At 35.2% G+C, this 26,492-nt stretch overlaps 2 protein-coding genes across 3 annotated transcripts in view; one reads left to right on the top strand and one right to left on the bottom strand.

Moving 5' to 3' along the window:
- LOC100329045 (oral facial digital syndrome protein) overlaps window positions 1-13,581 on the top strand; it is a 41,892-nt gene extending 28,311 nt beyond the window's left edge. Inside the window, exons 16-24 of one of the 2 annotated variants that reach the window (XM_085498071.1) lie at window positions 1,780-1,937; window positions 2,445-2,712; window positions 3,432-3,591; window positions 5,811-5,882; window positions 10,476-10,901; window positions 11,018-11,154; window positions 11,352-11,540; window positions 11,635-11,693; window positions 12,332-13,581. In XM_085498071.1, the coding sequence (XP_085354197.1) occupies window positions 1,780-1,937; window positions 2,445-2,712; window positions 3,432-3,591; window positions 5,811-5,882; window positions 10,476-10,901; window positions 11,018-11,154; window positions 11,352-11,540; window positions 11,635-11,693; window positions 12,332-12,371 (1,509 nt within the window). In that variant the 3' untranslated portion in view covers window positions 12,372-13,581. Of the gene's footprint in view, window positions 1-1,779; window positions 1,938-2,444; window positions 2,713-3,431; window positions 3,592-5,810; window positions 5,931-10,475; window positions 10,902-11,017; window positions 11,155-11,351; window positions 11,541-11,634; window positions 11,694-12,331 lie in introns of both variants that reach the window. The other variant, XM_085498070.1, reaches the window with a different exon arrangement.
- LOC102801637 (neuronal membrane glycoprotein M6-b-like) lies at window positions 12,906-26,272 on the bottom strand. The gene is made up of 7 exons (XM_006816574.3): window positions 26,149-26,272; window positions 21,305-21,476; window positions 20,711-20,867; window positions 18,430-18,583; window positions 16,516-16,595; window positions 15,910-15,975; window positions 12,906-14,825 (listed from the first exon to the last, which is right to left on the bottom strand). Exons 1-7 carry the CDS (start codon window positions 26,150-26,152, stop codon window positions 14,565-14,567), a joined length of 894 nt encoding a protein of 297 aa, XP_006816637.1. The 5' UTR covers window positions 26,153-26,272; the 3' UTR covers window positions 12,906-14,564.
- Between the last annotated feature and the right edge of the window lie 220 nt (window positions 26,273-26,492).

The following is a 26,492-nucleotide window of genomic DNA, read 5'->3' as shown; positions in this document are numbered from 1 at the left end:
TTACTTAGCGCTAAGCAGCCTAGCCAAACGCCTAGTCAGCATTCCCTCAGTGTCCCTCTGAGAACTAATGCAGATCATCGAAATGATGACCTCGATTCGAAGGGTCGTTCCCCAGGCCGCACTACGCAACCGCCCAGTATAACGCTTGTTATAACGCCAAGCTCTCCTATGGGAACTAGATAGGCAGGTTTTGATCTCGGACCAAGTGAATGAAGCCCTGCCCTGGTGGTCGTCACTGGCCAACCTCGGACAGGGGGTCCCCTTGGATCCACTCGCCACAGCTACAACTCTGGTAACAGATGCCTCCTCCCAAGGTAGGGGAGCGCATCTATTGGACGAGCAAGCCCAAGGATATGGCCCGCATTAGTTTCGGGACTATCATATCATAGACCGGTTTGCCGCACCATGGAATGCCAAGCTCCCGACGTACGTAACACTCCTGCCGACTCCAGGAGCTTAGGCCAGGGTCGCTTTCCTAACCCCGTGGACCCACTGAGTTGTGTACGCCTTTCCTCCCTTCCCGCTAGTTCACTGGGCACCGGAGAAAACTGGCGACAGGTGCACACCTGCATATTATTATTGGTCGCACCCAATTGGCCAAGCAAGGCTTAGTTTTCACTTCTGTCGGAAATGCTAGTCGAAACACCAGTAGTGCTTCCGGACTTACCGGACCTACCATCCCAACCAGACGGCGCACTACCATCGAGCCCAAGGGGTATCACGCACAGAGGCTCTCAGTAGACCCGCACATACGAAAGCTTTATCTGAGCGGGCTGCCAACGTCCTGGCCAGAGCGAACAGGGATTCCACCATCTTGGATGGTCGAACAGAAAATACCATGTGTGCAATACATGTAGTCCCAAACAGGAAATGACTTCTGTGGCGAAATGCACTATGTGTCAGCACTTGCACTTGCAATTTGCACTTACAAAAAAGTCAGGAGAGACAACAGTGACATTCAAAGTTAAAAAAACAAAAAATAATGTGTGCAATACTTAATCTCAATCTCAAAATTAATCTGCTGATCTGATTGGTGATGTTCAGCTATTGTGAATACCATAACAGATGCATTTATTCTAGTGCACATAAAATTAAAATGTCAAAGAAATATGAAAAGTAAGCATGTTTTTCCCTGAATAGTGACTTTGTGCTTGAACGGTGGAAGGTTAACTGAAGTGCATTTCGACTGAAACGTATTGTTTTTTCAACATTTCTTAAATCCATATGAAATGCCCATATGTGTATTTTAAATGTAGACTACATTTATACTGATAGCATGCATGTTGCTGGAAATGAATTCATTTGGTGCCACAAACGTAATTTTTACTCACGATTGGTAAAAAACATGAATTCAAAATTACAGTACAAATAAACTTGGTTTTATGTCAGCTTTTGTAATTCCCCAAATTACATATATCGGTATTGTGACATGTTACTTTGTCAAGATTAGTACGTTTTTAGTATAAGAGCCTCAGATATTGTGATGTGTGTGGTAAATAGCTTTGGTAAGTTTCTCAAAAGTCAATTAGACCAATTTCTTGATGATTGCTTCTTCATTACCTTCTTTGTGTAGTGGTTAATGTAATAATAACATCCAGGATCCACCAGGTCATAGGTCAACTCACTACAAAGCATGAAATGCAGTCCATGTTATTAGCAAAATGAAGAAAGTTGAATAGCTTAAGATATGTGAACATGATTGTATTTTTTGGGTTGTAAATTAATACACCCAGTTACTGCTTCAATCGAATATCAGTAACGTCTCGTAACTTTTTTTAGACTGAGAAATGTCGTGATCTGAAACGAGAGGTCGAAGAGCAGACCCGACAAATGAACCAAATGAATGAGGAAATTACTGACTTAAGAGCAACACTGCGGGAAACACAGAAAGCACTTAGTAATGAAGTTTACAGGAATCCAAAATCGGTGCCAGATAGGTGGGTTATCATTGTATATCTTTGATTTGATTGAAAGGTTCTGCCAAATATTAGTGTATGCTGTGAACCGTGGGGCTTGAATCAACTGTATGAAGTGAAATTATTTAGGTTCTATTGGAAGACTAGATTGAGTCGACAGAATTCAACATTAGTCAATACCATATTATGCTTTTATGTGATATTCTTGAATTAGAGAGTGACATTTTTTTCAAGATGGTGACCATCATCAAAATTTGGCTGGATTTTGGCAGCTGTTGATGTCTGTGTCTGTTTTATAGAGTAAACACAGTGTCTATGAGATATATAATGAAAATGTTACTGCTTGAATACGGGCATTGTGTTTGAACCAGTGATACAAGTCCTTCCACATGTTTTCATATGCTCAGATTCAGACTGCTATATATAATATTGCAAACTGTGTTCTGCACTGCACTGCACTATATCAATGGTAAGTGACCCTTACTTGAAGTGTCTTTCAACCAACATGTCTTTTTTTATCTGTTTCAGTTTTTACGCATCCAAACCGCTGTCTAGAAATGCTGGACAGCTTGATGACTTGGATTCTATAGATCTGTGTGCTGATACAGGGTTTAAATATGTGTCACCTGATGCGTCACTGGACTTAGCCACACCAAGAGAACGACCCCGCACTGATGCGTCACTGGACTTAGCCACACCAAGGGAACGACCCCGCAGTGCTTCTCCTGATCTGGCTTTAGATAAATTCCTGGCTGAAACTAAAGCAAGGTTTCAAAATCTAGAGATGGAAGCGGAGGTGAGTTGATAAAATATTTCAGTTTAGTATCCAGTTATACTGCCCTCTGTGTTAGGGTTGTGTGTGTATTTTTTTTTTATTGGGTTAAAGAAGTGATAGATATATTGATTTGTGTTTCTAAAGATAAAGGAAGTAAAAGTAAAGAATTACACATTACAAACTCTTTAGGCTATTGTTTTGTTTTTTTCCCTTTTTTTAAGGGCACTGCTCTTTAATTAAAACATATCTAATTATTATTTTTCAATATATTTTATTTTTAATAATTTATCATTTATTTTCAGGTAAGTTTTAGTAATTGCAATTGTTAATATATGATGTTAATTATTAGAAGGCCATCTCAAATAGAAAAATAGAAGTGCACATAAACCAACTAGTGTGTTTATTGTATACACAATTATTAAACAATGATTTTATTTGACAATAGATTACATCCATGTTATTTATGTAAGCACATGTACTACTAATAAGTAAAAGCAGATACAGATATGTAATTAAAAAAGATTTGGAAAATTTGTAAAAAATGAAATTAATATAAAAAGATGGCTTTATACTGTGAGAGTATTCAATGTAACTGAAAACACAGATCTAAAAAATGTCAGTAAATATATCTACTATGGTAGTATGGTACAATGTAACATCACAACTGTCACATGGTCTCATATTGGAGCTATCACCAGCAGTGTAGTCAAATTCAATTTTTTGTTTCTTCTCACTCACAGAACTTGGATGAGAATTATCGGAACTATCGACACAGATCTACTAATATCTATGCTCTGCCAAAGAAAGGAAGTCCATCACTGAAAAGATCTACCTGGTCTGATGCCACTGATATACCTATCAGAAAAACCACCTCCAGCAGTGCCTCACAGAGAAAACAAAGTATGCAACACCTGCACCTAGCTGACAATACCTCCTAAAACATATGTATTGTTTACATTCAGAGATGTAATATTAACACACATGCTTACATGACTGAGATGACAACAATTATGAATTTTGGACTCCTGTATGATATGTGTGTGTATGTGTGTCCGTCTGTTCCACTGATATCTCAAAAATCATACATCGGTTTTTGATGAAACTTGGTGCATAGATGCTCTGGGCCAATTTTATCAGGTTTTAGTAAAAATCTATGCATATTAATAACCTATTTTGCATGATATTTAGCTAAATTTTTGCTGTTTCATGACTGTTCCACTGATATCTAAAGAACCATTCATTGGATTTTGATGAAACTTGGTACATATGTGTTTTCGGTAAAAAAACATGCATCTTAATGATCTAATTTGCATAATGATTAGTAAATTTTCGCCTTTCCACTGATATCTCAAGTACTAATCATCATATTTCAATAAAACTTGGTGCATAGATGTCACAGGACACTGCACAGACCTGATAGTTTTTAGGGTAATATCAGTACATAATAATTACCTAATTTTCATAATTAATTAATTTTCAGCTTTTGATATTTCAAGTAGTAATCATCACATTTCAATGAACCTAAAACTATGCAGAGACCCTATTAATGTGTATCCAATACTATCAGCATACAGGAGTTCTTTCCAAGCTTTCTTTGATTTATATTCATACAAATTAAATAGTTATTCGAAATCTGAATAATCATGCATTGAAAGAGAGTTCTGATAATTTAAACAGTACATTTGTCATAACAGATTACGTAATTAAAACATGATGTCATGACAATCTTTAAAAATGCGTTTTTTGGCGCTCAAGTCATACAGACAGACAGATTGTTCACTAAATTTGTACTTTGAATTAAATAATTTACACATGATATGATGTGACGACAATTTGAATGAAAATATTAGTTTCAAGCAATTGGAAAAAATATCACACGTTAAACTATGACGTCCCGACAATTTAAAATATGCAAGTCACTACAAATCTTGTCAATTTAAAAAATATTAAATTAGAAATGTGATGTCTCAACAATTTAACAAGTGCAGAATTCGCAAAGATTATTCAATAAAATATTAAGTACTGACTATACAAAGGGGTTGCACAATGCGATATGTTCAGATTATTTAAAAAGTTACAATTTGTAAATAAAATAAATGGAAAAAAGTGGCACATTGTCTCAACATTTTAATTAATTTTCTTGCAAATGAATATGTAATTATTTTAGTAGTGCTTAAATTACACATTAAATAAACAGTAGATAATATTAGATCTGTCATTTATAAATTACATTACCGGTAGTCTTGATTAAAGAAATCTGAAAGATCAGATCTACACTTTGCAGTATTGAATAATTCAAAAAGTATGTCTATATTAACATAAATATAACAAATAGCCAAACATATATTGCTCTTACATTTTTTTTTGTATGGGGATGTAATTATTTGAGAAAAATTATGGTAATTAAAGATTATCATTTGAAATATGTATTTTTTAACTTCCTAATTAAGATTTCCAAAAATTGATAGTTTTTGTCAGTATTTGGGTTAATTTGCATTTGAGGAAACAAGGAGGAGGATGTCATTGTGTTGTAATAAAATTGCAAGAACATGAAATCATTAATTGAAATAAAAAATAAGACCAAATAAAATGATGCCCTTCAAATAATTTGTACCCACAACTATTGATCTTAAATTCAAATTTCAATGAAATGAACCCAGGCACACCTGAGAAACCATTGATGACTTTTGGGACAAAAACGGATGTTTTTCGATCAAAATCAAGGAAAATAAATTGATGCGCTTTTGTATATAAATGTGTCAGACAGAACCTCTAAACACAAGTTTCTAGTTTTACATGTAGCCAAACAAATCAGTCCTATAAACAATAATGGGAAAGTTGTAATGTTTCTAGTACATCACATTACAAAAACCAATAACTTTCCAAGAACTGTATTCTATGTATGTGATTTACTGCTTGATTTTTGTTTTCACTTTACCACCTGAATGTTGAAATTTGTACTGTAGGGTAACCTGGAATTTGCTTAGAAGTCAGCTGCTATCTAATTAACTGTCAATGTCTACTTATGTTATTAATGCCTCATAAGCTGCCTGCCTTCTGATAAAATCTTAGAGAATACCCAGCGGATAACAATAAATTTATAAATTTTCATTTTTTAGGTCCCCCAAGATCAGTACTAAAGAAAGACCGTTCAGCGCCATCACTCTCACCATCGCATTCCAAACCAGCAGGTAGTGTTACTATTGTAGAAGATGGACAAGTGGGAAAATGTAAAATAGGTACATGGATTGGGTGTAATAGATCACTTGTGAAATCAATGATGTGATTGGGTGTGATAGATCACTTGTGAAATCAATGGTGTGATTGGGTGTAATAGATCACTTGTGAAATCAATGATGTGATTGGGTGTGATAGATCACTTGTGAAATCAATGGTGTGATTGGGTGTAATAGATCACTTGTGAAATCAATGGTGTGATTGGGTGTGATAGATCACTTGTGAAATCAATGGTGTGATTGGGTGTGATAGATTACTTGTGAAATCAATGGTGTGATTGGGTGTGATAGATCACTTGTGAAATCAATGATGTGATTAGGTGTGATAGATCACTTGTGAAATCAATGATGTGATTGGGTGTGATAGATGACTTGTGAAATCAATGGTGTGATTGGGTGTAATAGATTACTTGTGAAATCAATGATGTGATTGGGTGTGATAGATCACTTGTGAAATCAATGGTGTGATTGGGTGTAATTAGATCACTTGTGAAATCAATGGTGTGATTGGGTGTAATAGATCACTTGTGAAATCAATGATGTGATTGGGTGTGATAGATCACTTGTGAAATCAATGGTGTGATTGGGTCTGATAGATCACTTGTGAAATCAATGCTGTGATTTGGTGTAATAGATCACTTGTGAAATCAATGATGTGATTGAGTGTAATAGATCACTTGTGAAATCAATGGTGTGATTGGGTGTGATAGATCACTTGTGAAATCAATGATGTGATTGGGTGTGATAGATCACTTGTGAAATCAATGATGTGATTGGGTGTGATAGATCACTTGTGAAATCAATGGTGTGATTGGGTCTGATAGGTCACTTGTGAAATCAATGATGTGATTGGGTATGTTAGATCACTTGTGAAATCAATGATGTGATTGGGTGTGATAAATCACTTGTGTAATCAATGATGTGATTGGGTGTGATAGATCACTTGTGAAATCAATTATGTGATTGGGTCTGATAGATCACTTGTGAAATCAATGATGTGATTGGGTGTGATAGATCACTTGTAAAATCAATGATGTGAATGGATGTGATAGATCACTTGTGAAATCAATGGTGTGATTGGTTGTGATAGGTCACTTGTGAAATCAATGATGTGATTGGGTGTGATAGATCACTTGTGAAATCAATGGTGTGATTGGGTGTGATAGGTCACTTGTAAAATCAATGATGTGAATGGGTGTGTTAGATCACTTGTGAAATCAATGGTGGATTGGGTGTGATAGGTCACTTGTGAAATCAATGATGTGATTGGGTGTAATAGATCACTTGTGAAATCAATGGTGTGATTGGATGTGATAGATCACTTGTGAAATCAATGATGTGATTGGGTCTGATAGATCACTTGTGAAATCAATGATGTGATTGGGTGTGATAGATCACTTTTGAAATCAATGATGTGATTGGGTGTGATAGATCACTTGTGAAATCAATGGTGTGATTGGGTCTGATAGGTCACTTGTGAAATCAATGATGTGATTGGGTCTGATAGATCACTTGTGAAATCAATGATGTGATTGGGTGTGATAGATCACTTGTAAAATCAATGATGTGAATGGGTGTGATAGATCACTTGTGAAATCAATGGTGTGATTGGTTGTGATAGGTCACTTGTGAAATCAATGATGTGATTGGATGTGATAGATCACTTGTGAAATCAATGGTGTGATTGGGTGTGATAGATCACTTGTGAAATCAATGGTGTGATTGGGTGTGATAGGTCACTTGTAAGATCAATGATGTGAATGGGTGTAATAGATCACTTGTGAAATCAATGGTGTGATTGGGTGTGATAGGTCACTTGTGAAATCAATGGTGTGATTGGGTGTGATAGATCACTTGTGAAATCAATGATGTGATTGGGTCTGATAGGTCACTTGTGAAATCAATGATGTGATTGGGTGTGATAGATAGATCACTTGTGAAATCAATGATGTGATTGGGTGTGACAGATCACTTGTGAAATCAATGATGTGATTGGGTGTAATAGATTACTTGTGAAATCAATGATGTGATTGGGTGTGATAGATCACTTGTGAAATCAATGCTGTGATTGGGTGTGATAGATCACTTGTGAAATCAATGCTGTGATTGGGTATGATAAATCACTTGTGAAATCAATGGTGTGATTGGGTGTAATAGATCACTTGTGAAATCAATGGTGTGATTGGGTGTAATAGATCACTTGTGAAATCAATGGTGTGATTGGGTGTGATAGATCACTTGTGAAATCAGTGAATGTGTGATTGGGTCTGATAGATCACTTGTGAAATCAATGATGTGATTGGGTATGATAGATCACTTGTGAAATCAATGGTGTGATTAGGTGTATTAGATCACTTGTGAAATCAATGGTGTGATTGGGTGTAATAGATCACTTGTGAAATCAATGGTGTGATTGATTGTAATAGATCACTTGTGAAATCAATGATGTGATTGGGTGTGATAGATCACTTGTGAAATCAATGGTGTGATTGGGTGTGATAGGTCACTTGTGAAATCAATGATGTGATTGGGTGTGATAGATCACTTGTGAAATCAATGATGTGATTGGGTCTGATAGATCACTTGTGAAATCAATGATGTGATTGGGTGTGATAGATCACTTGTGAAATCAATGATGTGATTGGGTGTGATAGATCACTTGTGAAATCAATGGTGTGATTGGGTCTGATAGGTAACTTGTGAAATCAATGATGTGATTGGGTGTGTTAGATCACTTGTGAAATCAATGATGTGATTGGGTGTGATAGATCACTTGTGAAATCAATGATGTGATTGGGTGTGATAGATCACTTGTGAAATCAATGATGTGATTGGGTCTGATAGATCACTTGTGAAATCAATGATGTGATTGGGTGTGATAGATCACTTGTAAAATCAATGATGTGAATGGGTGTGATAGATCACTTGTGAAATCAATGGTGTGATTGGGTGTGATAGGTCACTTGTGAAATCAATGATGTGATTGGGTGTAATAGATCACTTGTGAAATCAATGGTGTGATTGGGTGTGATAGGTCACTTGTAAGATCAATGATGTGAATGGGTGTAATAGATCACTTGTGAAATCAATGGTGTGATTCAGTGTGATAGGTCACTTGTGAAATCAATGATGTGATTGGGTGTGATAGATCACTTGTGAAATCAATGGTGTGATTGGGTGTGATAGATCACTTGTGAAATCAATGATGTGATTGGGTGTGATAGATCACTTGTGAAATCAATGATGTGATTGGGTGTAATAGATCACTTGTGAAATCAATGGTGTGATTGGGTGTGATAGATCACTTGTGAAATCAATGATGTGATTGGGTGTGATAGATCACTTGTGAAATCAATGATGTGATTGGGTCTGATAGATCACTTGTGAAATCAATGATGTGATTGGGTGTGATAGATCACTTGTAAAATCAATGATGTGAATGGGTGTGATAGATCACTTGTGAAATCAATGGTGTGATTGGGTGTGATAGGTCACTTGTGAAATCAATGATGTGATTGGGTGTAATAGATCACTTGTGAAATCAATGGTGTGATTGGGTGTGATAGGTCACTTGTAAGATCAATGATGTGAATGGGTGTAATAGATCACTTGTGAAATCAATGGTGTGATTCAGTGTGATAGGTCACTTGTGAAATCAATGATGTGATTGGGTGTGATAGATCACTTGTGAAATCAATGGTGTGATTGGGTGTGATAGATCACTTGTGAAATCAATGATGTGATTGGGTGTGATAGATCACTTGTGAAATCAATGATGTGATTGGGTGTAATAGATCACTTGTGAAATCAATGGTGTGATTGGGTGTGATAGATCACTTGTGAAATCAATGATGTGATTGGGTCTGATAGGTCACTTGTGAAATCAATGATGTGATTGGGTGTGTTAGATCACTTGTGAAATCAATGATGTGATTGGGTGTGATAGATCACTTGTGAAATCAATGATGTGATTGGGTGTGATAGATCACTTGTGAATCAATGCTGTGATTGGATCTGATAGATCACTTGTGAAATCAATGATGTGATTGGGTGTGATAGATCACTTGTGAAATCAGTTATGTGATTGGGTCTGATAGATCACTTGTAAAATCAGTGATGTGATTGGGTCTGATAGATCACATGATCAAACGATTAATTTATTTTTAAACACATTCTGAAACACATTCAATAGATTACCTACTGTGATAAGTAATAGGAATATAAACATAATCCAAAATGGCTCTTCCCATTACCAAGGCAACCTGGTCTGTCCCACAATCCTTAGCCCATATATCTTAGAGTAAATCCAATGGAACATTTCTGAATTTTACTCAGTTCTCTTAATGGGTGATAAATGACACTGCCAGCCTAAGCTATTTCCCTTTTGAATGAAAACAATTTTTGTTAATTTTGTTAATTCTCCTGGGCTCACAACTGTTCATGTTATTTCTGAGTATAATTTACCGGTAATTATCATACAATTTCCTGCCAATTCACCCCAAGAAATTAATTTAAATTTAATCGTCTATGTGTTCATAATTTTTTTAGTGACAAGTCCAACGGAGAAGTCCTCTACATCTCCTTTGCCAAGTCTTAGAAGTAAACCTCTTGAGGTGGAACCAATTTTGTCTGTGTCATCACCAAGGCGACCATTACCAAAGACAGGTGGTTATCATTCGCCGTCTGTGAAGAAAGATAACAATGATCTGTTGCTAACAGGTGATGCATGGAAATCCTCATCTTTACCTCATGATGTTGTTGAAGATGAAGAGAAGCAGGAAGAGCAGATTGAGTTTTCAAGTGCTAAGAGCAGTCCTAGACTAAAAAAAGAGACGTCCTATGATGATGACTGGGAGTCAAGTAAATCTGAACGATCTGAACATCAACAACCAGTCGTGTCTCTGGATGCTGCCTGGAAACATGAAGTTACATCACTAGATACAGAGTGGAAAGGTCAAGTTAAATCTGAACAAGGTTTGTATGCTTTATTAATATAGTAGTGTTTATTTAATCTTTTCAAATCCAAAGTTCTTCCATGTTACATATTTCTAAACTTCTATTTATTTTAATTTTTGTCATGAATATTTTAGAACTGGAAAAAGAAAGGGAAGATGAGAGGAAGTGGGAGGAAGAAAGAAAACAAAAAGAGGAAGACAGGAAACGAAAAGAGCAAGAAGCTTGGGAGAGGGAACAAAGGGAATTAGAAGAACTAGAAAGGCAACAACAGGTAAGATTGTCAGTCTTGTACATCATATATGATACTTTTAATATTGTGGGATACCATAACAAAAAATATAATAGAGATTATAAACATATTATATTGCTATGAAAATTAGTCAATTCTCTGAGAGCCTTGATGCTTGAATCACTGTTCTCTTGTCACTTTTAGTAATGAATGTTATTCATCTCTCTGTATGCTTGCAGTTGGAGAAGGGCGATTACCAGACATCAGTGACAGGTCAAGGGAGTGATGAAAAAGTAGCATCGGGAGAAGAGAAAAAAGATGAGGAAGGAAAGACAGATAAAAAGAATGATGATGATAGTGATGCCAATATTGACCCAGTTATGAAGAAGTATATGCAGATGGTACAGAAAAAGAAAGAAGAGAAAAAAGTAAAATTGACTTGTTTGAAATAAAAAGCTGTGTTAATTACCTCATATTGAGTGGTATTTACTGGTAATAACATTTTTTTTTTATTTCACAAAGGAACAGGAGAAAACTGCATCACCAGATCATTCTATTTCAATTGAAGAAGAAATTCCAAGGTAAAATTTGATTAATATCCAGTGATCTGTGTACATGGTGGGTGCATTATTTGTGGGTGTGCTCAATACATGGGTGCATATTTGTGGGTGTGTCCAATACATGGATGCATATTTGTGGGTGTATCCAATACATAGGTGCATATTTGTGGGTGTGTCCAATACATGGGTGCATATTTGTAGGTGTGTCCAATACATGGGTGCATATTTGTGGGTGTGTCCAATACATGGATGCATATTTGTGGGTGTGTCCAATACATAGGTGCATATTTGTGGGTGTGTCCAATACATGGGTGCATATTTGTAGGTGTGTCCAATACATGGGTGCATATTGGTGGGTGTGTCCAATACATGGGTGCATATTTGTGGGTGTGTCCAATACATAGGTGCATATTTGTGGGTGTATCCAATACGTGGGTGCATAAGTGTGGGTATGCCCAATACATGAGTGGGTGCATAAGTGTGGGTGTGCCCAATACATGAGTGGATAGTTGTGGGTGTCGTCCTTTGGTGGTTTTAACCAACAACTTTCATGTTTTGAATGTCTAAATAACCACTGTTTAATATTATTTTCATCTTTTACTTAGCAAGTTCTTTGATTGTATAATTTTTCTAATACTTGTAATATTTCTTTCTTTCAGTCTTGGTGCTACATCTGACAATACATTTGATGATTGGTGAAATGAAGGAATACTAAAACTTGTATCATTCATTCACATTCTATTACTGTGACATTTACATCCAGAAAATCTAATCTGAACAACAGATGGAACGAAGATAACTTGTAGCAAGACTTTGGAAAGCATTAGAAATTATTGATATTTTATCTTTTGTTGTTTGTAGTTGGTACTCTGTTGAGTCGTGGTCAGGTCAAGGAAAACTTCATGATGATTACAGCATCATGTTTTGATTATGTATAACTGGCATTTTCAATGATTTGATTTGATTTGATTACAATGTGAGTACAATTAGTTCTTCTGTCAGACTAGAGTAGTACATATACTGTGTATTTACTCTCTTAATAATATATTAGCTTATGTAAATTACAGAGTTTTGTCTTTGATCACAAGTCATATTTTAATGACACAGAATACCAGTGGTAAATGCAGTTTTTCCTTTGTTTACACTTTGAAACACACTATTAAACTTGATTCAGGAAGATTTGGCAGATGTGAGTTCAGACTTGTGTTAAATTGGACTAATGAAATAAGTAACTATGTGTATAACAAAGAAAGAGTTTTATTTCCAATACTAAAAACAATGATAATTATATACATACATACATACAGTAAATAATATTAATACTTATACTGTAAAATAAATGTAAAACACATCAAGGACAGTATCACTTTGTAGATAGGAGGTAATGGGGTTCAAAATGTGGATGGACTAAACTATTTTGTTAAGAGGGGATATTACTGATATTACATATATTTTTGTGTGAATTGTTCATAATTTCTGTAAATTTTTGTTACTTCTTATGTTATTTCATTGAGCTTATTTGCTAACTTGGTAATAATACAACAATCAATAGCTCTCCCAAGCTGGCTTACTTTGCATAAAACATGTCATGCTGTTTGAATGTTGAAATCAAAAACATTTTGTTAGCGATAATAATTGATGACCCTGGGACACTAAGATAAAATAGATGGTCCATGTTTTCAAGTCCCTGTAGATATTAGGACTTGTATGAAATGTTCATGCTAGGGAGGAGTGGGATGCATATGCCAAGTGCATAAACATAAACTTATTTTAACTTAAATTAATTATTTTCATTTGATACAAGATGAATTTTGAAAATAAATTATTATTGATTAAATTTAATGTGAATATGTAATGTATGTTAATGCTTATAAGAGTGTTTAAAATAAAATGACATTATTTTCAATTACATTGGTATGCACTGTTTGTATTTCCTGTTAACTCCCGTTACTGAGCTGAATATTCTTTGATTATAAGATGAATTAAAATACTAATATTACATTGACAATTCAGATCCCTTTTGAGTTTGATAACGTATTTTGATAACAAAATTACCAGCATAAGATCAATTATCAGGTGTTCAGATACTTGTGTGTATGAAGTGCTATAAATGATTGTATTTCTTTTTGATATCAACTCGTGTGTTTTGATGATTTGAAGTGCTCACTAAAAAGTATTTGCAAAGTCTTGCAAAGTTCACCAAAACTACTAAAGTTGTTTACAGTGCTGAAAATTTAGTATTAGTTAATATATGATGTATTCAGAAAAGCAGGGAAAGGGAATTGTTTTCAGCCTCGTATTTCCAGCAGAAATAAACCTCTTGGCAATGAAAACGTTCTACGGCAGATATACTGTACAGGAACTAAATTCTAACTGATAACTAGTAACAAGACTTTGAAAAGCATTAGAAATTATTGATATTTTATCTTTTGTTGTGTGTGATGGTACTCTGTGTTGATTCATGGTTACATTCAATGAATCGTCCTGGGTATTAGAAGCACAGCCAGTTTGTTAAATCGACCCACATTCATAGAATATGCCTTTAAAAGAAGTCGCTTGAAGTGACAAATGTTCTTAGTTTTGTAGTCATTTATCATTTGAAAAAAAAATCTCTTTTTTTTACTGGCAGACAATCCAAGATATATACGCTTAATCACAATCGTGATTGTCAAAATTGATATACAAGTTGCGAGACTTGGCAGGTAACTGATGGTAAGAAATGCATTCAATATGAACAATGTATACAAGTGTCATAGTGCCCTCCCTCCAGTGAAAGTTATAATGCTTCGGAAGTAGACATGTGGTAGTTAGAGAGAAATCATTTATCCCATTAAAATTAATGCTACCCTGGTAATAATTCAGATGGGCAATTGTTATGAACTTGATAAGTTATTAAAAGTATCTTTGTTTGAGATCATACGAATCACGTGTACTAGCAGCGTTATTGTATTCTGACGGCGGTGGTGTCGGCGTGACCGTCGGTGGCGGCGGTATATCACCCCTGTCCCCCTCTGTGATATCATGACTGAATGTCTTCATCTGATACCTATTCTCCTCGTCAACAATTTCCTGTTTCTGTTTGTATTTTGTGGACGATGATCTTCCATGGCTGAGGTGAGCATAGTTGGCTGACAAACACATTAGGAAATGAATCTGAAAGACAATTTTTAAAACTAGTGAATTACGTAGACTAGATAATAGATTCATATGCATATCCTGACTCATCGCCAGTCTGACTGATTTACCTTGAGTAAATAGTGTTTAAAGCGGTTCGAAGATAAGCATTCAAATATCGTTTTGTTGGCACAATTGGTCACGTCAGGCCTATGTGTGGGGAATATGTGTGGCAGTGGTAATCCCAACCTGACGGTGGCCACATAGCTAGTTTGGTCATGGTTAGACAGAAGTTGGTCCAAGGGGTAGCATTCGAATTGGAACACTCGTATCCATGCTCAAATGATTGCTTTAAAAAAGGCCTCTAAATGGGTACAAACATTTGCCAACAAATAATCCATCCTACACCATCAAAAGCAACCAATGTTTGCGAGGGAATACCACAGATTTCTAAATGTTATGTATGATGCGAAACGATACAGATTCACCTGGAGATTCACAAAAGAAAGTAAAACATGGAGATGGAAAAATAAACCTATTTTTGTGTTTATCTTATCGTTTTGGGGGAAAAAAGATACCCTTATTGTGTGTTTTTTTATTTTAACACCATACATTCTTAATCTTAACTATCTGTTTGAAAACCGCATGTGTACCAATTTCCAATTCGAGTCCCCTTTCTGCAAAGTTGCTATAATACGGACATAGTTGTTCACAGAACTGTCGTTGGAGAGCCAATGAGCATATGTCCAGTATTTCAGCGAAATATGAATGTAAACGTAACATTTTCCCTAGTGCACATGTTCTTTTCATTTCTGTTTTTATGTGAGTTACGTACTTGTGCCGAGTTAAGACATTTCCAGTGACATGCACAATATATTTTTCTTCTATCCACATTTTGGAACTATCTAAACAGGTTCCGTAATTGTAGGAAAGGAAAAACGTTTTACAACAATTATACAATGTCGGTACTAAATGGAGAGCGCCAACCGCAGTGAAACCCTTCTTGAAAATGCCAATTTATATTTTATTGCAAAAATGTAGAATGTTAAACTGTAATAATTTCCAATGAGACTACTGGTGGTAATTGATTATACCTAAATACAACAATAAATTGTCAACTTACAAATCCGATAATGATGATGAGACAACCTATAAACGTTAATAAGTAGTTGAAGAATACCACGTCAGTCTGAAATCAAATAAGAACACCGGTTGTTGTCGTAATAATGTTTTTATCAAATACATATTACCATTATGTCACGTGTCACCCAAAATCGCCATATTTGGTAAACTATATTGCATCACGTATCACACACAAAACACGCACATGATTTGCTTTGATGTTTACATATATAAAAATGAATAATGAAGACTTGTAGGCAATAGAAAATTATGTCATTTATGGTTTAAAATAAATAGATATTCTAGCAAAATGCATATAAATATGCAAAATCTTGAAGTGAAATGTTGGAGGGAAAAATTATGGAAGTTATAGTTTCCACTTCATATCGTATGCAGAACTACAAGAGTAATACAACAGGGTAGCGATCTAGAGGTTATTTTTCAATGTCCTTTCTCGATTAGTCCTCCCATAAATTTAAGATGGGATATAATATAATATACTAATAAAACTTGTGATAAATTCAAAATACGTGCCATAGAAACAAAACGAGTAATTTGTTTGACCGTTATATCCAACGAATATATCAATCAAATTCTTAGTTCTTACTTGATCACAAAATTTCGCCAGCTCATCGAAACATATTTCCGTCGTACCGTTAACCCGCTCTGCTATCCTGGAAACGATGCCTAAAGTGAAAAAATAAAAACATAGTTGAACTCTGGTGACCTTGTCCTTTGTTATGTAATATTATCCCCTTTATCATAGTTTGTTTCAATATGAATATGCATTGTCATAATTGAATACAAACAAGTATTGGGATTGAACAACAATGGGAAAGCAGTCTACCGAGTGTTCTTGATTGATGTAAATATCTTACAAAAACATTGGTACCTAAAGAATTTATATATTAATAAATTCAGATATTTTAATATAAAAACAAATGCCTCATCTCAGAAAAACGTGCTGCATTTAGTTGTGAATAGATTGATGAAACATGCGAGATAACAGAAAATCTTAGCTGGCTTTTGCCCAAGTATTTTGTACAGGTGTCTGTCAAAAATTAATGATTCACTGAGACAAATATGAACTGCCTTATTATATTAATTATGTGACTTCTGTATCATCTGAAAAGCAAAAAAAAAAAAAAACTCCCTCTATGAATAACTATCATGTTACAAGCTCTGCTTTGTATGCAAATCAACTTAAATTGTTAATTGGTGTCCAGTGGAGAGAGAAGTCAACAGTACTGTTGCCTCCTGAGAATCTACATCTCCAAACACTGCAATCTTTGTTTTTGAAGTGCGCTTTTAAATTAGTTTTATAAAAGCTCTATCATTCTGTTCTAATAGCTGAAACAAATTCCTGTGAATTTTCATTTTCACTTGTAAAATGAACTGTTTGTCAAATACAGAATACATATTTTTGAGTAGAATTTTTTTTTTCAAAATGTTAATGCAACGTTTTGCTTTTTATGTAATTTTTATGTATTGTTTTTGTTTTGATAACTTTGGACTAAACAGATTTTCTGTTGGCTTCAGATCTTGATCAATAGTTTGGCACCCAATTCATAAGAGTGCTTATATTGATTTTCTGACATCTTGGTTTCTGTAAAGATTTTATTGATAGGTTTGCGAATGTGTATCTGACTGAACAACAACCCTGTCCATGAGTTGGTTTTGAAACCCAGTCTAGTATCCCCATGGGATTTGGGAGATACATTCCAACTTTGATGATACGGGCAAGGCAAAAATAAATATTGTTGTTTAGACAATCAGGTTTAAACTTAATTGAGATTAAGCCTTTCTCAGAAATCGACAGGAGGTCGTCATTCTGATCAGGGTGTCCAGTGTTCTTGGGACGTACTAGTATATGTGGGAACCCATGAGCGGACCGCTGAGATCACATGGTGTAAGAACTGTGGGACTGCAATTGAGGATTAATTCTGACTAGAACAACATTTGTTCATTATTCCGTATTATATACTCTATATTCGTATTTTTAGATAATACACAGTCAGGCTGAATCGTAGTCCTTTTGACGACTGTGACTAACTATTGTGTTCTGAAATTTCACTTTTAGTTTAGAGAATTGGCAACATTAAATATAACGTGAATATTTTATTAAATGCATTTTCGGCAGGTATCTACTGTCGAATGGGAGCTGTCACTCACAAGCCCGGTAATCGGAATGCTCTGGATATTCTAACGTCCTCGTGGTAATCAGATTTGTGCGCTGCCAATTTTAATATTGCCCGGCACGTATATAATTGTATTTGTAGTTTGTACGATGACGTAACCGTTACGTTGAAATGCCTACATGCCATTTTAGTAAATTTCACTCAATTAACGAAATATTAGTTAAAGTGCCAACAATCGTATTGTGAGAATATACTTTATTATAAAATTTAATTAAATCTTCAATTTGCGAAATTACGGATTAGTTAACTTATTCTGAAGTAACATGGTAATTAAAAATACATGTTTTACAGTATCTCAAGTTCTCTATAAAACCTCAACTTACCGAAACTAGACAGATCTAGGCAGTTTGTTGTAAGCTGTTCTACAGGGTCGACATTGCAGAATACTGTGACCATTAAACCGAATACTACAGGGGCTACGAGCACAGAAAATATAAGGATCCAACACACGCAGAGTATATAGACCACCACTTCAAACTGAAAAGCAAAATATAATTCCATCAAACATATAAAATTATATCGCATGCTGTTTCCAATTGTATTGCATCAGTTATAACTTAATTTTAAACTAGATCTAATGTGTGCAGTAACATAATGTAACACGGCTTTTTCCCTGACACAAAAACAACGCATGCGTATTAAAGAAATCCATTGTTTCATCGAATAAAATTTCACATGTGTGCTACAAGAGCAGCGTTGTCAATTCATGATAATCATAACAATATTAAAAAGCACATGTTCTCGACAAAACTGAACCTTTAAACAAGAATTTTCGCCGGTTCTGTCACATCGCGTTTCAATTTCGACGGGATATTCACATTCAAATTACAATAATCTTTATTAATGCTTATTTCCAGCTGGTATTTAATTTCGCTATATTGCCATTTTCATAATATTCCTTAGTTTTAAAATTCACAGATTTTCCAGATAAACATTGAATTACATTTTAATTTTCGCATGTTCTCGTAGATTTTATTTAGCGGATTTCATTTAGTAACGAAAATGCCGAAATAAATGACTCAGGCTGTCACCGCCATATTGTTCCGAACACCAAAACAGCAACATTGTCAGCAAAGTTGCTACATGCATATTACGTACACGCCGATCGATATCATAGAGTGCCCTAGGAAAAACAATTGCTAACCCATCTTTGCGAAAATGATTACGATTAATAAAAATAACAACATAGATATTTTTGAATATACAATTGTTATTCGATGGTGTATGTTTAATACACGGTGTATGTTTTGTGGTGCATTGAATAATTCTTGTCTGATAATATGACAAACAACGCCTGTGCGCATGCTCTTTGATTTAATTGTACGTATCACAAAACACATCCAACATTTTCCATATCACACCTTAAAGCTGCGTTCTCTCTTTGAAAATTTGAGGTTATCGCTTCCAGAACAAATAGGTCTGAATAGATTTGTTTTTGAAAAATCAGTGAGGGTTTATAGTTTACTCAAATTCATATTCGGCAGTTAATTTCGCATTATCTTTCCTCAACCTTATTTTATTATAAAATACATGCATAATGTGAATGGAAAATGTAGTGAGGATGACAGTAAGCCCCCCCCCCCAATGTTTCTGGTCAAAAACTTGACACGATGAGACAAAACAGTAATTTTGTAGGCCCCATAACACTATGAGAAAAGGCAATGAATGTTAGTAGATATTGCGTTTGAAACCATACTATTTTATAATTATTTGATAAATGTATGAAAATCTTTATAAAACCAAGCGTCATTCAATATCGTATCACATATCGTCACTATTATATTAGTCAAAATTAAAATCAGCGAAATGTTTTAAAGTAAGGTATTATGCTAATCACATGCCCTCTATTGAGTGGATGTTTTCTGTATCAAATATTAGTATATATTAGGACGAGATATAGAATATTTATTTACACGCCAGAGTGGAGATAAATATTACCTCTGATATTACCGACTCATACTAATTATTCATGTCAACGGTCTGGGCCCTTTGCGAGAAGATTAACTGGGTATTATCCGCGTATTGTGGCTAGAAACGGTACATTGGCGTAGACTTTATGGTGGAACTGACAGCTTTATGTCTCTCCAAGTGAACGTCATTGTAACAAATTCGAATGCCATGAACCATGCAAGCGAGTATACTCAGTCTTGCTACACTGTTGATAAGTGCAGCCGACCACTGGAAAACGAACCCACAATACTGGGCGGAAATCATCGTGCCACTCTCAAGGTTACTATGTATTAACACTGACGGAGGACTTTGATGTTACGCAGATAAACGAGTACAAACAGGAGACGCTACTGATTTTTAACTAGATAATTCCGGGTTGATTGAAACGCATAGAATGAATCTAGGAAGTCAAGTCGGTATTTAGTGCACAGTGCGATCAGATAAAAACTCGCATTCATGCTTGCTACTGGGAAAATGCATAGCATTGTGGGTCAATCACACAAATCTCGCACATGCGCGTCTCGACAACCACAATCCTTTACTAATAAAGACATTTTCCGAACAATGTTACAACACATAACTGTTATGGCAACGTCTCTACGGACGATTATCGTTTTGCAAATTAAGTCACAAATTTAAATAAAATGTACTCACAATTACAATACAGAGACGTCCTGCACACCGTGCTCCAAATTTACACGACTTTTTGGCCGTTGTACACGTTGCTATAGCACCCAAAATCAAGACGATTGTGCCAATCACTGCGATGACACCAACTATGGCGTAGATTGCGTACTTCACTCCCGCTATCCTTTGAATACAAAATAGCACAACATTATTATTTATGAAACCACATCGTAAAACAAACATGTCCATGTGTTTATGCTCACTTGGTTTGGTGAGTGTATATGATGCTAACTTGTTGACAATCAGATATAAGAATTCAACCTCTACGATCAATAATGTATTTTCAATTGTTCATGTTGCCATTTTTTCCCATTGTTCTTCTCATCTGTTTTACCTTCGAACATTTAGTGACTGACTAAGCTGAATTGTATTTTAGAAAAAATTCCCACCGATACGGTAGAACTAAGAAAATCACATGTGTAATTTTTAAATAAACCAACTTTTTGTAATTACTAAGTATCTGTAATGTGCTTCATTCATTAATTCCTGTAGTACCTTAATAAATAAATTCAAACAATGAAACTAGAAATAAATGAGTTGGGAGCAAAATTAGATGCTCACCCGTCGGTGTAGTCTTCATTGTTTTCAACCTCAGTTCCTGTAAACAGTTCTAGCGTCGCTATGATTGCATGTATCGAAAAGTAACAGAATACACATAGTCCTGAAATGAGTACAAAGAACGCTACTATTGAACCCCATGGCGTGCATGCACAGCATCCCGTATCACAGCAACCTGCCAACAAATGAAATAAAAGTAGTTACATTTCGACAACACAGGTTTCGAGAATCTAAACTGCATTGAGAACACATGTTTGTATGATTTCTGTAACGACGGGCATCCATGTTTCTGACATTAAAGGCCAAATCAGACGCCCGGGTGATTGTTTATTGGAGGTTTGGCTACTAGTATGCTAACGAGTGCTTGCGCAGCTTCTGTTTACAGAACCCCTTGTAGCTTATCATAAGCATCATATACCATGTTTACATCTGTTGATAGGTTGTATAGTTTTTTGTTGTTTTTTGCATATCGTCCCAGAATAGTTTTTTTTATGATTAGGTGGTTGTTGGGTGTCTACTAACTAAATGCACCACTAGTTACCCGGTTAGTACAGATGAATTAACATACATTTGCATATACATGACTAATGAATATTCATATTTACATAATTATCCACATTATATGGTAATATATGCAAATAATAAATATGAATATTCATATTTACATAATTATCCACATTATATGGTAATATATGCAAATAATAATTATGAATATGTATTAGTCATGTATATGCAAATGTATGTTAATTCATCTATACTAACCGGTTAACCACTTGCACCATCAAGTTCATTTCCGAGACGGACGGACCATATGGGACAATCTGTATACTCTATGATAACCGAAAAAACCAAAATAATTCGTAATGTAATGGCAACATTTTCGTTATTTTTGTGTTTCATAACCCCCCCAGTAGTGTCTGTCTTTTCGTACAATTTGTCACATCGTTGTATATGGCAAGATTGGTTAATTAGAAAATTGGGCAACTAGAAATAATAGAACAAAAAAATATTTTTTTGACGAGAGGGTATCAGCATCGGCGTAACTGTAATTATAAACTATTAATGGTCGAATAAAATAGTACGCAAAATACAGGAATATACGAAATATTGCCCATCTCGAAATTAGTGCCACTGTGTGCTTCAGCAAGTGGCTGCCTTACGTACGACTCTTTTTTCATGGAGAACATGGTAACTAATGTAAGATTTCCTAACAACTTATTACACATTTCGTTATCTGCAAACAAGGACCATAGACACATATAATAAGCTGATTAGACTAAATACAGTGTTTTCCACAACTAATCATATTCGTTATACCCTGTTGAGTTTACACACGAAAAACAACAGCAGTTAACACGGGCTAAGGAACATCGAAACTAATGTTTTTGCTCGTGTTTATCGCATTCACGCAATTCAATATATAAATTTTCAGTACTTTGACTACTATACTTTCCAAGTACAGTAAAAAGGAAGGTATATATGTTAGTTCTGTGGTTATAAAAGAATATCAAAGCAAATTCAGAAAGTGCAAGTGTAAGAGTAAACTGAAGTAGTAGAGTCTCATCGTTAATCCGTTTCTTTCTCAAAAAAAATGTTCCTGGGAGTGCTCGAGTTAAATGCCATTCTGAATGGCATGCCGAAATGAATAGTTAATGTAATTATGTATAATAATATACATTGTGCACGTAATCCCCTCTCAGTCAAGTCAATTTGAATACACATTGATGTGTATATATTATTCATTTTAGTAGCAATGTTTTGTCAGACATTATTTCAGTCTAGGTTGCATTTCATCATGTGATCACTGTCTACTATGTACTGCCGCAAATCACAGAAAAACAACAGTAAACTACAACAGCTAACTTAAATTTACAGTAATTAGAAATCGTTTGCTTTAAATTATGGTTTCTGAGTAATCACCTATATTTGGCTACAACAGCTAACTTAAATTTACAGTAATTAGAAATCGTTTGTTTTAAATTATGGTTTCTGAGTAATCACCTATATTTGGTAAGACCCCCCTACTCCATTTATTGGAAACATTAGAACTGTTTTTCCAAGTGTATACAGAATAGCGGTTACATGTCTTACCTGTCTGTAAAGGTGGGCCAATGTACTTAATCCTTAACATATAGCAATACAGACACTATTTTGTTGCTGGGAAAGTCGCAATGTAGTAGCATATGTCTGGTTCTGCGCGTTTATATAATGTCTGCGCGTTTATATAATGTCTGCGCGTTTATATGATGTCTGTGCGTTTATATAATGTCTGCGCGTTTATATAATGTCTGCGCGTTTATATGATGTCTGTGCGTTTATATAATGTCTTCGCGTTTATATAATGTCTGCGCGTTTATATAATGTCTGCGCGTTTATATGATGTCTGTGCGTTTATATAATGTCTGTGCGTTTATATAATGTCTGTGCGTTTATATAATGTCTGCGCGTTTATATAATGTCTGCGCGTTTATATAATGTCTGCGCGTTTATATAATGTCTGTGCGTTTATATAATGTCTGTGCGTTTATATAATGTCTGCGCGTTTATTTAATGTCTGCGCGTTTATATAATGTCTGTGCGTTTATATAATGTCTGCGCGTTCTGTGCGTTTATATAATGTCTGTGCGTTTATATAATGTCTGCGCGTTTATATAATGTCTGTGCGTTTATATAATGTCTGTGCGTTTATATAATGTCTCCGCGTTTATATAATGTCTGTGCGTTTATATAATGTCTGTGCGTTTATATAATGTCTGCGCGTTTATATAATGTCTGCGCGTTTATATAATGTCTGTGCGTTTATATACTGTCTGCGCGTTTATATAATGTCTGTGCGTTTATATAATGTCTGTGCGTTTATATAATGTCTGTGCGTTTATATAATGTCTGCGCGTTTATTTAATGTCTGCGCGTTTATATAATGTCTGTGCGTTTATATAATGTCTGCGCGTTCTGTGCGTTTATATAATGTCTGTGCGTTTATATAATGTCTGCGCGTTTATATAATGTCTGTGCGTTTATATAATGTCTGTGCGTTTATATAATGTCTCCGCGTTTATATAATGTCTGTGCGTTTATATAATGTCTGTGCGTTTATATAATGTCTGCGCGTTTATATAATGTCTGCGCGTTTATATAATGTCTGTGCGTTTATATACTGTCTGCGCGTTTATATAATGTCGGCGCGTTTATATAATGTCTGCGCGTTTATATAATGTCTGCGCGTTTATATAATGTCTGTGCGTTTATATAATGTCTGCGCGTTTATATAATGTCTGTGCGTTTATATAATGTCTGCGCGTTTATATAATGTCTGCGCGTTTATATGATGGATGCGGACAGTTCTTTGATGAATTAAAGGGCAACAATTGTTAAATTTATCTGACATCTGACATAAAAGACTACGACGCACGTGGTACCATGACAACGATCTTTGCTATTTTCAATACATTTGACGTGTAGTTAACACTTCAGTTGATATATATATATTTATATAAATAAATTAGTGATACTGTACATGGTACTGTACATATAAAATATATATTTCAGTTCTATGATCTTTTTAACCTGTGGTCACATTTGCCCTGCAATGTCATCATGGGAGGTCAGGTCGTCTCATAAAATACACATAGAATCAATCATAACCATTGCTTTCGTGTCTTCTTTGTGCATGGTGTGTAATTTTAATGACTTAGAGACCAAGGTGAAATTAGAATTGTTGCAATGACTTTACACTTTATTGCTCTTGCTAGAAAGTCACGTTGTTTATGGGGGGTTATACATTACAAGAACAAATTCAAACATTGACATTTGTACTTTTGTGAGAACAACCGTGTAGGGCACTGCGAAGCTTAAACGGCATGCACACCTGAATATATTGAAATATGCGTATGACACAGCCATACATCCGTGCATTGAATGCAGCTGTTGCCGATGAATGCACTCGTTGTAAACAAGGGAGTGCACGACAGTATAACCCCACTCCATTGACGCCTGACATAAATAAACAACTGTACACTGATTCCTGTACGCACACGCACACGCCTTCATCGGCGTGTAAAAAGGCAAAACTCATTTGTCTGGATTTATGTAATTTCTTTACATGCATACAACGTATTGCATACAATATACTGGCTGGGATATATGTCATATATCTATTTCCAGACGTGTCATTCATGTGCCCATTATATCCACATGTGCTCTACGAGACGAGCATTCAAAGATGTACATTTCTATTGCTCTAGTTCCAGGTTAATTATATAGCGCTATTCAAAACAGGTATACAATACAACAATGAATCAAACACCAGAACAATACTTCTGAGCCCAACGAGTTTTCCTCTGTTTTACCTCTGTACGATGTATTGAATTTAAATTTATCTCGATGTCTTACTTCAATAAATCATAGTAATATTAACGCACATAAATAATCGAAGCATGACTTTGTTTTCACTGTCTTCACTTTCATAGAATGCTCATTTTGTCCACGGTTACTAAAACCGTGCTTTGACATAGTTTTTCGTTTCATTTGTTTACAACTCGACAACACATTCACAGACTGAGATATTACCCCGGATGTCGTAGTACCGTACTCGGTATATACTCGGTATATGATGTTGTAACTCATAGTAAAATTTATCCTTACCACGCTAGATTTAAATATCTCGTTAAAGACTTCTCATTACTGAATTGACCATCACCGTGGTTTCACTGTTTCACTTGCCCATACCAAATGATTCCTCCACACACACACACACCCAGTTGTAAGTAATATGATTCCCTTTTACTGTTTATAATACTGTAATAACTTTACACAGACTGAATAATGATATATACACATACACCTACCCATTATTAATCTCCTTAACAAGATAACGTGTTACTGCTAGTTGCGATCACCGGAATGACTTCTTACGATTTCAGTTCTACTATTACGTTGATCGACTCGTGTTGCCACTCCTGTTACACAGCGTCACATGGAATGACAAAGCAACAATGCCCGACTGAAATGAAGCTAGACAGGGTCAGAGCAGAGTATAATTTACATATACAATGTGAACGAGGTCATACCAAACAATATGAATCGCGTTTTTCGCTCGGGGCGTTTTGTAGGCTATGCAAGTCTGTGACCACACCCAAACTAACCTATACATGTAATTACCGGTTACGTCGTTTCGTCTTGATCATCTCTT

This window comes from Saccoglossus kowalevskii, chromosome 4, assembly GCF_978046115.1.
Source record: "Saccoglossus kowalevskii chromosome 4, keSacKowa6.1, whole genome shotgun sequence".
Classification (NCBI taxonomy): domain Eukaryota; kingdom Metazoa; phylum Hemichordata; class Enteropneusta; family Harrimaniidae; genus Saccoglossus; species Saccoglossus kowalevskii.
This window is presented reverse-complemented; position numbering and strand designations above follow the sequence as displayed.

What these genes read in the sequence shown, in the direction of transcription:
- LOC102801637 (XM_006816574.3), bottom strand. An exon ending in GACGTCTCTGTATTGTAATT is followed by an intron (nt 18,584 to 20,710) that starts GTGAGTACATTT and finishes TTTGCTTTTCAG; the next exon opens with TTTGAAGTGGTGGTCTATAT. An exon ending in TCATCATCATTATCGGATTT is followed by an intron (nt 14,826 to 15,909) that starts GTAAGTTGACAA and finishes ATTGTCTTTCAG; the next exon opens with ATTCATTTCCTAATGTGTTT.